The sequence below is a fragment of the Drosophila sulfurigaster genome, chromosome 2R, assembly GCF_023558435.1.
Source record: "Drosophila sulfurigaster albostrigata strain 15112-1811.04 chromosome 2R, ASM2355843v2, whole genome shotgun sequence".
NCBI lineage: Eukaryota > Metazoa > Arthropoda > Insecta > Diptera > Drosophilidae > Drosophila > Drosophila sulfurigaster.
In genome coordinates this window covers 5,589,948-5,606,020 of record NC_084882.1, presented here as the reverse complement: position 1 = coordinate 5,606,020, position 16,073 = coordinate 5,589,948, and the positions used below count along the sequence as shown (strand labels likewise).

The window sequence follows — 16,073 nt, the reverse complement described above, 5'->3', positions numbered from 1 at the left end:
GCGATACCTATGTAATACCCTGTGAACACAGTGATTCAAGGTAGGAATAGTTTCTTTCTATAAGGCATTTAAGTGTCAAAATATCATGGGAGAAATCAGTCATAAAAATTGTTTTACAATCTCTTTAATATAATATATAATATAATTTATTATAAAAAAAAACACTATTTAATTGAATGCGCATGAAATTAAACTTTTTGTAACAATCGATTATATTTCATCGACATATCGAGATAAATATCATCGCAAAGACAGAAATATTTATCGATGGATATCTTACATCACTACTAGAATCACGTTGTCGCGAGTGGGTTTGAAAAAGCTCATTTAATAAATTGTTTTCTTTCCGATATTTCGTGAGTTAATTGTGACAAAATTACGTTTTGAGTGTCTGTCAGCAGTATCAGTGCGTATAACAGATTGAAATGTCGTGGTTATTGGGTAGAAATCGTCAGCAACCAACAGAGTTCAGTGGGGCAGATGGAGCCGATCCAGAGGGCAAAACTGCCGGTGAACGTGGAGGCGACACACAGCTGACCAAGGCCGAGCGTAAGGCTATGGAAGCGTACAGGTTTGATTCCTCAGCGTTGGAGCGTGCCGCAGACGCAGCGAAGACCCTAGAGCGTTCAAGTTAGTACCCTTAAAAGTCCAAGTACTTTAATATTTTATCATTCGTTGTGCGCATTGCATAACATGAAATTGCCGTATACATGCATGTGTTTTGTGCTGTTGTGTGTGTAACTAACCGACTGATTTCAGAACATGCGCGGGAGGCACTGGAATTGTCGAAGATGCAGGAGAGCACGAGACAACAGGAGTACAACACTAAGGTCAAGGAGTACGAGGCGCATATTGAACAAGCGAAGGTGGAGCAGAAGCGCATTGATCACGAAGAGCGGCGCAAGACGCTTATCGAAGAGACGAAACAGCAGCAACAACGCGCCCAATACCAAGATCAACTGTCACGTAAACGCTACGAAGATCAACTGGTGCAACAACAGCGTGTCCAAGAGGATAATTTGCGTAAACAGGAGGAAAGCGTACAGCGTCAGGAAGCGATGCGTCGCCAGACCATTGAGCATGAAATCGAAATGAAGGAGAAGAACCGTCTAAAACTCTTAGAACATGAGCTGCGAGCCAAAGCTCGTGTGGATCGCGAAAATCGGGATATTAATCTGGAAAAAATTCGTCTCAAGGCGGAGGAGCATCGTACCACTGTCCTGGAGGGCATACGGTAAGTAATTGTGGCCGCAAACATATTTGAGAGATTGACACTTATAATTGTAGAACTGCTGGTTCAGTGATTGGTGCTGGTGCCGAAGCCATGTTAACTGACTGGGATAAGGTTTTGACTGCTGCTGGGGGCTTGTCTTTGCTGGCATTGGGCGTGTACAGTTCCAAGGGCGCAACAGGCGTTGTTTCGCGTTACATCGAGGCAAGGATTGGAAAACCAACGCTGGTGGGCGAAACGTCACGATTTGCGTTCTTGGATGCACTTAAGCATCCATTAAACTATATAAAACGATTGCGCGCCAAACCCGCAGATGCACTTCAAGGCGTTGTCCTGAATCCAAAACTTGAGGAAAGATTGCGTGACATTGCGATTGCAACCAAAAATACGCGTATCAATCGGGGACTTTATCGCAATGTGTTAATGCATGGACCGCCCGGCACGGGTAAAACGATGTTTGCGAAAAAGCTGGCCGAGCATTCGGGTATGGACTTTGCCATTATGACTGGCGGTGATGTGGCGCCCATGGGAAAGGAAGGTGTTACGGCCATTCACAAAGTGTTTGACTGGTCGCACACCTCGAGGCGTGGTTTGTTACTGTTTGTGGACGAGGCAGACGCATTTCTGCGAAAGCGGTCATCGGAAAAGATTTCAGAAGATTTGCGAGCTGCACTAAATGCTTTCCTATACCGGACATCCGAACAGAATCCCAAGTTTATGCTTGTTTTGGCCTCAAATACACCCGAACAATTTGATTATGCCATCAATGATCGTTTGGATGAGATGGTTGAGTTCACTTTACCCGGCATTGAGGAACGTGAGCGCCTATTACGTCTGTACTTTGATAAATATGTGCTGCAGCCAGCAGCATCTGGCGCAAAGTAAGTTGTGCTTTTCATAATGTTTGCAAATTAGGGCAACCTGTAAACATGATGAAATTTCAGGCGTTTTAAACTGGACACCTTCGACTATGGCAATACGTGCACTAAAATGGCAGCTCTATGCGAAGGCATGTCTGGACGCGAAATATCCAAATTGGGTGTCTCATGGCAGGCAGCTGTTTATGCTTCAGAAGATGGCTTGCTTACTGAAAAAATGGTGCTGGCCAGATGTTATGATGCTGCCCAGCAGCATAAACAGAAGGTAAGTGATTGTAAACGGTACCATTCCTCTCAAAAACTAATTTGTTTTCCTGCAGATGGCGTGGTTGTCAGACCAGGAGCGTGCCGATCACAAATCAATCACGGGCGCAGAAGGCCTAAAACCACCACTAACGCTCAGTTCCCATAACTTGTGAGTTGGACCTACGGAATCTATCTGTTGATAAGCATTCAAAATTTGTTTAGATTTAATCGAACTAATGTTAAGTAAAACGCGCAAAACCTTTTCTGATCAATCGATCTTTCAGTGTGTATATACAATATGTGTGTAGACATGCATTTACTATTGTACAAAACTATTGCAAGACTGCTAGGGATTATAGATACAATTAAGTTTTTCTTGCTGGTAATTGTATTGTAATATAGCGTTGCATCATGTACATCTTGTTTATCGTACTAAGGCGGCGCTCAAGGGCTGTTAATTTTGCAATTAAAGCTTTGGAAATAGTTTTTAAATGGAACGTCAATTGCGCCGAGCAATGTTCAATTGGTAATGCAGGCACTGTGAGAGATTTATATTAAACTTCTCGCTAGCATTATCATAAGTTCCAAAATTTGGCCTCTTCCATACAAGATACAGAATATTCATTATAACAAACTGTTTTGAATTGATTTAAATAAATAGTTTAAAATATATTAAAGAAATATTTTTATATTAAAGGGGTGTTCCCAAATGCGAGAAATAGTGTTTTTTTCGCGCACATCCATATATCATAAAAATAAGTAAAAAGTTACAGGATGTTCGACTACCACTACCCACTTTTAATGCAAAATATTGCGGTATCATTTTCAAAATATACCGAAATTACTAAAATATACCAAATGGTATGTTTGGTAAATATAGTACACCATTCAAAATAAGCGTAGACGGGCATAATGTTTGATTGTCGGCAAAGCAACTAAGTAAGTAGGCGTTTTTGCCCATACAAAAGTATTTCTTTAATGACTTCACAATTTTTATCTGATCGCAACAAATTTTAGGAATCATAACTACTACTATGTATATACTATACATATATATATACTATATAGTAACTCTAGCTTTAAAATTACGCTTGATATTCGATTTGCGGGGGCGGAATAATTTGAAACAAACTTGATATGCGTGCAAACATAGCAAATGCTGTCGAAAAAATTATAGCTCTATCTCTTATAGTCTCTAAGATCCAGTGTTTCATACGGACGGACGGACAGACGGACATGGCTAGATCGTCTCGGCTGTTGACGCTGATTAATTATATACTTTATAGGGTCGGAGATGCCTCCTTCTAACTGTTACAAACATTATAATACCCTTCTACCCTATGGGTAGCGGGTATAAAAACGGATTTCAAAACATTTTGCGGCATATCGTTCCGCAGTTCCCAGCATAAAAAATTTAAGCGTATCGATACTTTGATATGTATGTGGATGTTGAATCAGCAGTCCACATGCAACAATAGACAACCTATTATTTCACACTCATATCGAAAAGTAAAGACGGATAATTAAAAAAAAAAAAAAAATGAAAAAGAAAGAGTATTTTCTCGTGAAGAGAAATAAAATTAATTAATATTGTGGACTCGCAAGATTATACAGATGTAAATAAAATTCAAAATCAAAAATTTGGGAACCAAGTCAATGAATTTTTTTAATAATTTCATTTATTTAATTGGCAGTTAAGTTGTTGTTTTTACCATTTCCTTGCCAAATTTAGGGTTATAAAAGTGGACACTCAAACACTCTAAAAATTGTGGAACTTGCGTAATTTTCCGCACGTTCAAAATTTTGCTCATCTTAATAAATTAAAAAAAGAAATTTTTAAATGGAAGTCATAATACTCTATTTAGAGCAAGTGAATCTGCTTCTAATGTGATGCAGTTCACAAGCAATAGAAACAAATCAACCCAAAATTAGCAGTTTTTCTAAATCTGGCGACACGGAAGACATTCAAAAAGTATAAGTTTATAGAAATTTTATTTATTATTCAACGATTATATTCCTCTACAAAATGATCAAATTGATCGCCTTGACGATTTTCTTTATGCCTCTGTCCATTTACTTTAATTTTTTTGGCATATTTAATTTATTTTTAAGAATTGCTAAAAATTTTTAAATAATTTCAAGGCGCCAAAATGTTGTCTGTGGAATAATCAGCTGATTTCCAGCGATATCGCACTTTTTTCAATAAGTATACAAAAATATTAATCAAAATAGCGCCACATTTTCAGAATCATTGCCTTAATTTCAATGATGCGGCTCCATTAGCCGTCCCTCTCCTGCACACTGCCGCTTAAAGAATAATCCTGCGGAAGTTTCTACTTAACGGAAATTTTAATGATGTAGTTCAGTCTAAACAGCGTATAAAATGAACAATACATTAAATATACATATCTCATTGAACCGAAATGGTATTTATTGTTACGCTAGATGGTATTTTATATCGTTCGTGATACGGTCACACTGCTTCCTAAGATTGGACAAAAATGAACATAGTGGAAGCTGAGATTCCATCATCCTTCAATATCAACATTAGTTTAAACGCTCAAACATGCCGTGTTTGTCTGCAATCTCACGAGACCACTTTGTGCCTTCGCGATGAAATCGAGTACAATGATTTGAATGTGGAATTGTGGCAATTGCTAGAAAACGTTTCTAATGTGAAGGTAAGCAACTGACGTGAATTGTAAGCTGCGAATAATTAACAGTGTTTTACTTGTAGTGCATATGGAATGAACCAAATCTGCCCACTCAACTGTGTCAAAGTTGCACACGTCGTCTGATAAGCGCCTATGAATTTATTCGCGAAGTGGAAAGATCACAGCAAACCTTACAGGAAATATGCAACAGCTTGGAACAAGATCAGTCCACTATGGCTGTTATCTCCGACGTGAACGTGGATGGAGTAGACGTGCCTGAACATGCAAATCATGAAGAGCTGCTGCATTTGGATGAATGTGAATCGATTATTGAATTGCATGAAGTGGAATTGGAACAATCCGATGAGGTTTCAAATAATGCTACAGAGGAGACTGAGCCCGATGATCTCGTCAAGCGACGAGAATGTCCCCATTGTGGCATTAGTTTTCCCGTGTCCAGTTTGACGATACACATACGACGGCACACCGGCGAAAATGAACACTGTCCCCCTACAAATGTGATCAGTGTGAGAAGGCATTGGCCCCAAAACGCCCGCAGTCAGGATCTAAGTTTGCACAAACGCATTCACACGGGTGAACGACCAAGTGAATGCAAGATATGCGCCAAGAAGTTCATTTCGCAGAACAAACTGGCTCGACACATGCGACTTCATACTGGGCAGCGTCCTTATGCCTGCGACAGATGTGAGAAAAGCTTTGTGCAGTCCAATGATCTTAAGATTCATATGCGCCGACACACGGGAGAGCGGCCATACATCTGTGGCGTTTGTGACAAAAGCTTTGTTTGCGGCTCACTTTTGAACATCCATCGCAATCAGAAACACCACTTTGAGGGCGATGAAATTGCTAATACCAATGCCAAGCCCAATCCTGATCCTTACGAGAATAGTCGCGTGAACAAGCGACGTGCGGAGGATATTGAACGCATACGATTGCAGCGAGAGCAGAAACCGACATTGCCAATAATGCTGCGGCCTTACACATGTGGTGTCTGTGGCGATAACTTTAAGAGCGGCGCCCTGCTCACAATTCATCGCAATAAAATGGCTCATTACGAGCGAGCCAAGGTCAACTATGGGGATCCGTATGAGCAAAAATACAAGCAACAGCAGCACTCAAAATCAGACAATAATAATTAAGTCTAAGTTGCAATTTGAATTGTTTGAAAACATAAATATTATATACATACATATGTATGTATATTTTTAATAATGTTTTAATTATAGATTCACTGTCTAATTCATGTATATGAGTATGCATCTATTTTATTTATATTCGCGTATGCATAATTTCGGTTTATTTACATCTATCTAACTTATTTATAAAACTAAAATATACAGATAATTAAAATTTTTTTAAAGCATAGTAGAGATAATACATGTTATATCATGTTTGAGGGCTCAAAGAGCAAGTTATATACATAGTTCTGCAATCGGGGTTGAGATTGTGAACGTAATATTTTTCATTTAAACATACTATGTAGATGATTACAAATAAAATAATTATACACAAATACAATTAATGCAATGTGCTTAAATGAACAGTAAACAAATATTAATATACATATATGTATGTACATACATAATTACCTAAACCAACGATACACGATAATAGTTTAGCTTTTCAGTTTTTTTTCGAAGAAATTCTAAATTCGTATTCATTATATGCTTTTTTATTTCTTTGTTGTTTGAGGTGCTAACTTTATTCATATTCCAGTTTTTCGACAGAACTGTTTGATTTGGATCTTTATAAGTTATAAGGCTAAATATTTTCAATAAAAGTATTTTTGTTAAAAATACTAAAGTAATAATATATAAATATATATATACATACATATACATGTATATATCGTCAGAAAAACTTGTAAGAAAAATAAAGATTAGTTATTATTTTGTTTTTTTGTGAAAAAAGCATAAAATCGTATTTATAATTTTAGCTATACATCTAATTCCACCATATTTTATTAAATTGTATGAGGATTATTTTTTTTAAGTTTTCTCATATTAAGCAGTTTCAACTTAATTAGTATTTATTGTGTTTTGTGTTTCCATCCTAATAATATATAAACATATTTTCTGATTAACTGAGAAATTAGTGGTGAATAAAATTGTTTATTTGGATAAAAGTAAAAACTTGACTCAAATAAAGAATTATAAAGGCAAGACACAAACAAAAGCACAAACGACCCTGTCTATGCGAATGATGATTACAGCTACATAACATATCATATGTACATATGTATGTACATACAAAGGGTAGGTTTTCTGCCTTTACTTTAGGGTTGCACTGCACATGCACTTGCGTTTCGATTCGTTTTGCGTTGAAAGCATAGGAGATCATAACGCGAAAATTTCGGCGTAGTTAGCTTATGCAATTAATTTCGGCAAACCAAAATTGGAGTGACATAATACATAAGATATAAATTTATAACGAAAAGAAACCAGCAAAATATATGTATGTGAGTGCGTAAGTGTGTATGTAAACTTGAAAAGTAAGCGCTCGCTCAAGCAGCAAAAAAAAAATTGTAAGACAAAAATCAATAAGCATGTGTTAAGAGTTAATCAATTGTCAATCAGACTTTTCACTATTAACAGAAGCTCAAGGTGAAGAGCCGACACCAAAATGGACGGCAGTAAGCTCGATGATGGGAGGCAAACCTGCGAACCGGAGCCAGATGTGGACAAACAATTCATGCGTAATGACTTGCAATTGGCCGCCGAGCTGGGCAAAACGCTGCTCGAAGTGAACAAAGAACTGGAGATCTCGCTCAAGGAGTACAAGCACAAGAATGAAGAGCAGCAGCGCGAGATCGTGCATCTGCGGAAACAAATCAATGCCATGACTGAGGTAAATGACACACGTCTAAAGGTCTACGAGCAGCTGGAGGTGGGCATACAGGACTTGGAGCGTAGCAACCATCGATTGACATTGGAGAAGTCACGAGACAAGAAGCAAATCAAGTCTCTCGGCGCCAACATTGAGTCCCTGGAGGCGCGTTGCGAGGAAATCACCCAGCAGCTGGAGGAGGCGCGTCAAATGCTTAACGCGGAACGACGTAAGAATGAAAAGCCATTGCAGCAGCAACGTATAGTCGCTATGACAGAGCAGATCTTCTTGCCAAAGCAATGGTCTGGCATTGAGCGTGAGGGCCCTGACTTGAATGCCACTCCCATAGACAATTGCGCCTTCGTAGGCGCTGCCAACGCCAATTCAACGGGCCTCACTGAGATCCACGATGGCTCAATGTCACTTAGCGAAGTAGTCTCATCACATTCAAAGGAGATCGATGAAGTTGCCTCTGCTGCCGCTGCTGCTGCCATCAAAGGTGAAGACAATGAAGAACTCTTCACGTTGATAACAGATCTGGAGTCCACACGACGTGACTTCTTGGCGGAGAAGCAGCGTTGCTGTGAACTCGAGGAGCAGTTGGTGTCTATCATACAAGAGAACCAAACGCTACAAAGCCGTATTGCCATCACAAGCACAAATGAGGAAATGATGTCCATGCACGATGAGTTTTCACTCTTGGATGACGTGCGACAAGGTCAGATGTGCAGTCGTTGCTTGCGAGCAATGGATGAGCAGGAACAGGCTTCGAATCTGGATGGACAATCCTCGGTGGCACCGACAGAAGGCGGCGTCGCCGAAGATGACGAACAGAGTCTGCTTGGCAGCGAGTTTAGTGCGCAGTTGGCCAATAACATAAGCGTCGAATCCGCAACCAAGCATGACGCCAACAAATTGCTAAATCTCAACAATGAAGGCAGTCCTAATCCATACCGTGACTTGGTCGAAAAGTATGAGGCTCTATTGGAGGTGCAGCGTACATCGAATGTGCGCCAGAATGGAGAGCAACTCTCCAAGGAACATCAGTCGATGGCGACGGTGACAGCAACACCAGGAAACCAAGAAACATGCATTCAGAGTGTCAAGGAATCAAATACTGCTCGTGGTCGTACGTCCACCGAGTTCTCGGAGGCGGAAACCTCCTCCTCAGGCTTTTCGGAAGAGACATGCAATAAGCACACACAGACGGATGAGCGCCCTGGTTACTTTTTGTGCTCCATCAGCAATGGCGAAGAATGCAAACTAAGTATTTATGATGACGTCAGTCCAGTTGATGCACATTTCCAGAGTCGTCCCGAGTACCGAGAACTATTCAAAGAGATCTTTGGTGTATTGAAAAAATCCGCCGATAACAAAGAGGACGCTGACAAATCCAAGTTAATGGATACTACGGAAGGCACACAAACAAATGCTTTGGAAACTGTGACAACGATGAGGCCGGCTGGCGATGAGTTCTCTGTGGATTTCGGCGACGATACACGCAGTATTATATCATCTGTAGTTTCTGATCAGTCATTTGCAATGTCCGAGTGTGTGACCAAATTGGAGCGTAGAACGGCCAAAAAGCATATCAACGAATGCAAGACTCAAGAGAATAGGTTGCCTCAGATCAACTCTACATCTGTTGCCCAGCTGGGTGACCTTAAGCAAATCGAAGAGAATGGTCGTGTCCTTACGCCAGTCAAACGCGAACCTCTCGAATTCTTGACTGTTGCCGTGGGCATTAAGAAGAAGAATCGACGCAAAAATCGTGGCCTAACCGGCCAAGCTGTTCGCGTCGAGTCGCCACTTGCACAACCATCCCCATTGGCACATCCATCCCCACACCATAATGTTCGACGTACACGTAAAGATTTTGTGCCAATCCCCCCAGAAATGTTGTCCACCGAGCTCGTCAATGGCCGCCGACGACCATCGGATCGATCCGGCAACGGTACCGGCACGGAATGGAACGGTTCGCCGATGATCATTTACAACCGCAATATGAACGCATCGCGTACAAGGCGCACAGGACGCGTTATTGAGCTCAATGGTGTTGAATTCCATCCAAACACTGTATCGCAGGAGTTCCACAAACTGAAGAGGCTCGATCTGTCTTATGCCGAGGTATTGCGTCGTGCTGATGCCTGTGAACATCAAAGTCAACTTATGCGTGTGCAGCGTATGCAACAGTCGCGTTGGAATCAGAACAAAACTCAAAGTAACCGACGATAAAAATGGATTTTAACACTTCTTTAATCGTTAAACAAAATCTCTAATCAAGATCTGTCAAATCTAATTGTTAGAGTTAATGGAATGTTTTCTCAGTTCTTCGACTACGTTACAAATTTAAATGTTAATATTGGCTTCGTCGGGAATTAACATATTAGATTTTTTATATTTTTAGTATGTCGTTTTCGTACTTGACCGTTTTTGTACAATTGTATTTTGGTTTCCTTTAAGTTAAATATACGCAAGACTTACATTCCTTTACTTACTGTAGCAACATCTTAAAAGGATATTTTTTTATAACATATTGGTCATTTCTCCAGCATCTAACATAATAACCGAAAGTTTTTCTTGTAATTTAATATGCTCGCTACTAACTAAATAAATATTAATATGTGTATGTTCTTCAAAATATTTAATAAATAAGCATGTGTGCCAAGTCTAATATAACTGAATCAACACGCATCGCCCAAATCTTTTGTATAATTCACGATTTCTCTATTGTCGCAGACCTTGCTTAGGGGAAACTAATAGTCCGCCATTCATTGAATACATTATTACATACACTATTTGTTGTAAATTTATATATTTTCGAGTCAGTACTAAAACTGATTAATCGTAAATAGAAGACTACATAAATGTAATAATTTTAATGGCGTTTACGCTGTTGGTGTGAATTTAATGAGGAGGCGGACGAGTGGGAAATGTGTGTGCTGCGTGATTTGGAGCGCGATCGGGTTCTCTCCCGATGCTTGCCATAGCTGCTGCTGTGGTGGCTACGACTACTACTGTGTCGAGAACTGCGTCGATAGTCGCTGCCATCCTCTTCCCCAGAATTGCTCGAATTCCGTTGTCGACGATGACGTCGTTGATTATAATGTCGATCGCGGTCTCTTTCGCGATCGCGATCTCGCTCGCGATTACGTTCGTTTTCACGAGTGTTATGATGTCGACTATAAGAGTATCGAATACTGCTGCTGCGAGTTTTGTGACTCGCATCGCTTCGTTGTTTGCGTTTGCTGTTATCTCTGCTTCGTCGCCGACTGCTGCAGCCGTGCTTTTTAGCAGAAGCGCTGACATCTGTATTACTGGACGATTTGGTACTATTGCTACTACTCGTGCTACTGTCACCGCTTGAACTATTACTGGTACTGCCACCGCTGCTGCTGGAGGAAGATGATGATGATGACGACTGACGTCTGGCCTTCGACTTCTTTGTGGTTTTGTGTGCTTTATCGAGTGCCTTGTCTGCAGCACTAAGCATGCTGGCCATTGATTCGGGAATCTGCAACAAATTGGTAGCCGGATTGGGTACAGGACGCAGCTTATGAGCTGCTATAGTGCTCTGCGCTGAGGCAATAACTGTTGCCACTTGGCTAGCATAGCTTGGAGCCTGTTTGCCGTCCTTATTGTCGCTGAAACGCGTCGTTCTTTCCTTGCGACTGAGTCGCTTACCTGTATCTTTAATTGTGGAATTTGCGGTTAAAAAAATTTTTTTTTATAAATTATGTAATATCAAACATACTATTTAAGTGATGCGACTTTTCATGTGAAACCGTCGTCGATTTTGTTGAATTTGTTTTGAATTCGCCTTTTGGTGACTCTGCCCTACTGATTGAAGGTCGCTGCTCACTGTCAGCCTCAGCGCGCTCCAATTCTAACTTGCGATGATATTGTAACTTTTGTTCATCTATTTGTTCCTGCAGCGACACACGCTCCTCGATGTCATCAATGACCTTTTCAAATGCACGCTTACTTTTGCGTATTCTTGCCTAGCGAATGCGTTAACAAAATAATTAATATTTAGCATTGATGTATATTGTTATGGGCTTACCTTTAGCTCGTCCGCGGTTAACTCGGTGCTTTTGCTAACTTCTTTGGTGGCTGAGTCAAACCCGTGTTCGACGTGACCACCATCATCGTCAGAATTATCGTCCTCATCGCTGTCGCTTGAAGAATCTCCGTAAGCAGCTAAACCTATAATTCAAATCAATCAAGTGCTAATTGTTGCTGCCAGTCGAATATTGAAATAGGCGCATGTTTTCTTATTTAGGGGGGAATATATATTTATCCATATATTTATATATCAAAATATTTTCGTTTTTAGAGTTGAATTTTTAAAAGAAACAGAGATAGAGTAGCAAAAGATGGGCGCCATAAAGTTAAACCACCATTAGCTGGACCAAGAATCGATTTAACTTCTTGATTTATATTTTTATTTTTAACTTTTTCGATTAAGGTTCAAGCAAAATTTGCACAAGTTAACAATCCCGTTCATGGTGTACGAAATATCAATAAAATACAGGGGTATATAGGTAATAGAGAGTGTTTGTATAGGGCAAGCAAAACTCAGACTACCTATTAAACAAATGTGTTCAAGAGAACTTAAAAAGTAATTTGGAATTTGTTACTTACCCAAGTTGCCGGTAATTGAGGACAAGGCGCTTTTGCGAATCACTTGGGCTGATGACGCTTTTAATTTACATACACATATATATTATGATTATATAAAGAATATTCAGCAAGTGATTTCATTGTTTGTTTTTTGTTTCAAGTATTATTAAAGGAATGACTTAAAATTAAGAAAAACAAATAAAACGAACACACTATATATATGTATGTATATGTATAACTTTCGTAACTAAACGCAAAAAACGCAGCCAAACGTAAGACTTCCTTCGGGAAACAATTCCAAAAACGTATGTTATTCCGATGCCGAGAATTAAATTTAACTTAATTTACTTGATCGTTTTATCACACTGGCTTTTGAGGCACACGCATATTGATCTAGTACTTACACACATGAAAATGCACTAACTATATTTTTGTTTGCTGTAAAAAATCTTTGGCAACAAGCTTAATGTTCTACAAGTTTTAAAATGTACCTTTCGCGCGATGCGCTTTGATTGTTTCAGTTGCAATAGCCGCAATCTCTTCATTGGTTGTTTCCAGCAGTATTTCGGTAAGTGTGCGACGCACAACAAGCATCTATAGATTGGTTTTTGATAGATTGGTTTGGGCTGTTTTAAATGCCTGATAATAACAAAGAGGCGCCAGACAATGAAACCAACCATTAACAGTTCACTTTCGTTGAAAAAGTACATACTTTTTTCTTAATTCAATTAAGATTTTCAATATAATTTACTTGAAAAGTAACAAGGGATATTTTCAACTGATCATGTAAACAGTATCGGTAAGTAATATTGCTGTTTAAATAGGTTTCATTGCCTGGGTTAGCACATCTTGTATAACAACTGTGATGCCTACCAAATCTGCAAGTCTTTCTTCGTAGTTTTTACCACTTAATGCAGCTTCAGCATTGGCTGCCCTTGTTACTGTCGTTGCATTATGTTGATGGTCGCCTGCATCGTGCTGTAATGACTGTGGCAGCTTCTCATCCTTTTCCTCATTGTCTTTCTCTTCATCACTTCCGTTATTGGTCTTAAATAATACATCATTACCTATTAGTTGAGCCATTGCCTCCTCAGGAGCAGCAATTGAATCTTCACTGTCGCTGGCCTGAATTTCAAGTTCTCATGTTAATTACTAGGCGTTCGAGTCATTACAATGTATACACTCGTGTGCTTTTGAGCAACCAATTTAACAATTTGTTGCACTTGGCAATTGCACAAGTCGAATAATTTTGTTCTACTTTATGCAACCAATATCGCACTAATCTACTTACCACGTTTAATAGATTAACAGGTGTTGTTAGTGTTTTGCTTGATACTTGCTTAACATTGATAACCGACGACTCATTTTCCGGAGTTGCGGGCAGCTGCCGCTCCTGATGACGTTGCTTTTCGCGCTCCATTTTCTCGAGGCCCTCACTGCAATGAAATCATGTTGGGATTTTACGTTAAATTTGCCGATTATAATTTTAATTAATTTATAAGCCAAGATTTTTTAATGCCAATCTATATAGATCCATTTAAGATCTATGGAACTATGTAAAACTAAAATTAGTAGCAATAAAGTACATATTTATGATTTTAATGCATTTTATCACAATTTCAATTATTAATAGAAAACATCATTTTGAAAACGTGCCCAAAAATGTAATATTTTTTAGGTCATCATGAATGTTGCAAATACTGCTATAATTTAGTTCTCCGTTCAATATACTATTTTTATACCCGGTACACACAGGGTAACTTTGTGCCGGCAGGAAATGTATGTAACAGGCAGAAGAAGACATTTTCGACCCCATAAAGCATATATACAGTATATTATTGAACAGCTATAATTTTTTTTTCGACGACACTTTGCAAGTTTCAAGTTTGTTTCAAATTTTTACCACTTTCGCTCCCTAAAATCGATTTTTAAGCTAGAGTCTTTATTTTTATTAGATATAAATTGTCGAAGCTATTAAAGAAATAATTTTATATCGGCAAAAACGCCTGCGGTACATTTATTTGGTATATTTTAAACTTAATACCGCAGTTTTGATTTTCTTCAAAATGTGAAGCGGGTATATCACAGTCGAGCACACTCGACTGTAGCTTTTTTCCTTGTTATTTTTAGATTTAGTGGAAATGTTCTTTCAGAAAGAATACTACAAATATGGCATATAAAGATTTTTTTAATAGATATCTAATTTTTATATTTTATATAATAATTTAAATTCTCTATTTTCTATTCATACGTAAAAATTCTATGAAAGGCTTAATTACTTGTTAAAAAGGTTATGTCAGTTAATAGATTTAGTATAGGTAAAAATTTTACAATTTGCTGTTACCTACATACTTTATGTATTATGGTTATCGAGAGATACTTTAACTTTTATAGATTATAATTTAAATCTTACCGAATCCATGCAGGCAACATTTTACGCTTATTAGCGTCGATATCGCTTCCACTATTATCACTACTCTGCTGTGTTTGTTGTGTTTGCATAAAATGGTGAGGCTCATTTGGATTGCAGACATTAAGCTTCAATAGCGATGGAATATGAGATGTGGAATTGCCTCGAGACGATTGCCATGTAGTCCATTGTTGAGTGCCAGCTCCGCCTTCAAATGGTAATTGACTTCACTAGTCAATTTAAATTTGAGGTCTTAGACGATCTCACCTGTATCACTTGGTGCAACTGTTATAGGCACATCGGCCGAGTTCCTATCAATCCACTGAGATGGTGTGGCCAGGGAAGGTGGCGGAGGAGGGGGCAGAGTTCCTACACCATTAACTGCCCGTCCACTACTTACATTTTCTTCTTCATCCATATCCATATCCATTTCCGCTTCGCCATGCTCCACGTAGCGTGCTTGCGCTTTAGGCTGTTGCTGCTGATGTTGATGATGAGGCTGTCGTAGTTCTAAGTGGTTGTGATGGTGGTATTCAGGGACATTGCTTATGATCGGTGGAGGAGGTGCAATCGCCATGTTAATGCTAAAATTAGCTAGAGGAGGCGGTGCAGGAGTCGAGTCCCGCATATGTATCCATTGCTGGGCCAATTGGGCCCAGTCAATGCAGCCCTGCATGTTCAGTGGCATAACAGGAGCAGCTGATCTAACTCCAACTGCAACCCCAGTACTAGGACCGGGACCCTGGCAAGGCATTGTAATTGGTGTTCCAAGCGCAGGCAGAAAATGCGGTGGTTGCGCTATATATTGATTGTGCTTGTTGAAGTCCAGGTCTGCATTAGCGTTGCCATTTGGAAACATGTTTCCTTGATATTATTATGATTTTCACTACACTGCAATATGTGGTTGTTTAAGTAATCTATACAATAATCTCTAAAAACGATTTTCCGTCATCTACGCCATTTTCTTGCTCTACACAGACTGACAGTCGCATTGCAGCAATAACACATAACAATGTGTCGATAACAGATTATCAAATAAGCATTATCGAAAATTCGTTAATACCCGTTACCTTAAGTAATGTATTATTTTAAAATTACCACATAGTAAGCAAGATGTGCTTGTATACAATTTGTATTCAGTATCAGTAAGTAAATCAAATAAATTATGTAATATTTTATTTATT

At 39.1% G+C, this 16,073-nt stretch overlaps 4 protein-coding genes across 7 annotated transcripts; 3 read left to right on the top strand and 1 right to left on the bottom strand.

Moving 5' to 3' along the window:
• Positions 1-157: 157 nt before the first annotated feature.
• On the top strand, positions 158-2,627 carry LOC133839179 (ATPase family AAA domain-containing protein 3A homolog). Its single transcript, XM_062270544.1, has 5 exons — positions 158-630; positions 760-1,234; positions 1,288-2,112; positions 2,176-2,374; positions 2,430-2,627. Exons 1-5 carry the CDS (start codon positions 426-428, stop codon positions 2,526-2,528), a joined length of 1,803 nt encoding a protein of 600 aa, XP_062126528.1. The 5' UTR covers positions 158-425; the 3' UTR covers positions 2,529-2,627.
• Positions 2,628-4,818: 2,191 nt separating this feature from the next.
• Positions 4,819-6,770, top strand: LOC133837961 (zinc finger protein 271). The gene is given in 4 exon segments (XM_062268876.1): positions 4,819-5,036; positions 5,093-5,515; positions 5,518-5,559; positions 5,561-6,770. Coding segments are annotated over 4 exon segments (1,254 nt in total). The 5' UTR covers positions 4,819-4,856; the 3' UTR covers positions 6,170-6,770.
• Positions 6,771-7,320: 550 nt separating this feature from the next.
• Positions 7,321-10,540, top strand: LOC133838848 (cerebellar degeneration-related protein 2-like). Of its 2 annotated transcripts, none has more exons than XM_062270078.1 (2): positions 7,321-7,554; positions 7,625-10,540. In XM_062270078.1, exon 2 carries the CDS (start codon positions 7,653-7,655, stop codon positions 10,089-10,091), a length of 2,439 nt encoding a protein of 812 aa, XP_062126062.1. In that variant the 5' UTR covers positions 7,321-7,554; positions 7,625-7,652; the 3' UTR covers positions 10,092-10,540. The 2 variants fall into 2 exon arrangements, with proteins under 2 accessions (XP_062126062.1, XP_062126061.1); XM_062270077.1 differs by having other exon boundaries at positions 7,607-10,540.
• LOC133838847 (arginine/serine-rich protein PNISR) lies at positions 10,390-15,886 on the bottom strand. 3 transcript variants are annotated; one of them, XM_062270073.1, is made up of 9 exons: positions 15,157-15,886; positions 14,893-15,097; positions 13,771-13,915; positions 13,353-13,604; positions 12,971-13,073; positions 12,501-12,557; positions 11,920-12,062; positions 11,611-11,857; positions 10,390-11,540 (listed from the first exon to the last, which is right to left on the bottom strand). In XM_062270073.1, exons 1-9 carry the CDS (start codon positions 15,746-15,748, stop codon positions 10,735-10,737), a joined length of 2,550 nt encoding a protein of 849 aa, XP_062126057.1. In that variant the 5' UTR covers positions 15,749-15,886; the 3' UTR covers positions 10,390-10,734. The 3 variants fall into 3 exon arrangements, with proteins under 3 accessions (XP_062126057.1, XP_062126056.1, XP_062126058.1); XM_062270072.1 differs by having other exon boundaries at positions 10,390-11,546; positions 15,157-15,885; XM_062270074.1 differs by lacking the exon at positions 12,501-12,557 and having other exon boundaries at positions 10,390-11,546; positions 15,157-15,885.
• Positions 15,887-16,073: the final 187 nt, after the last annotated feature.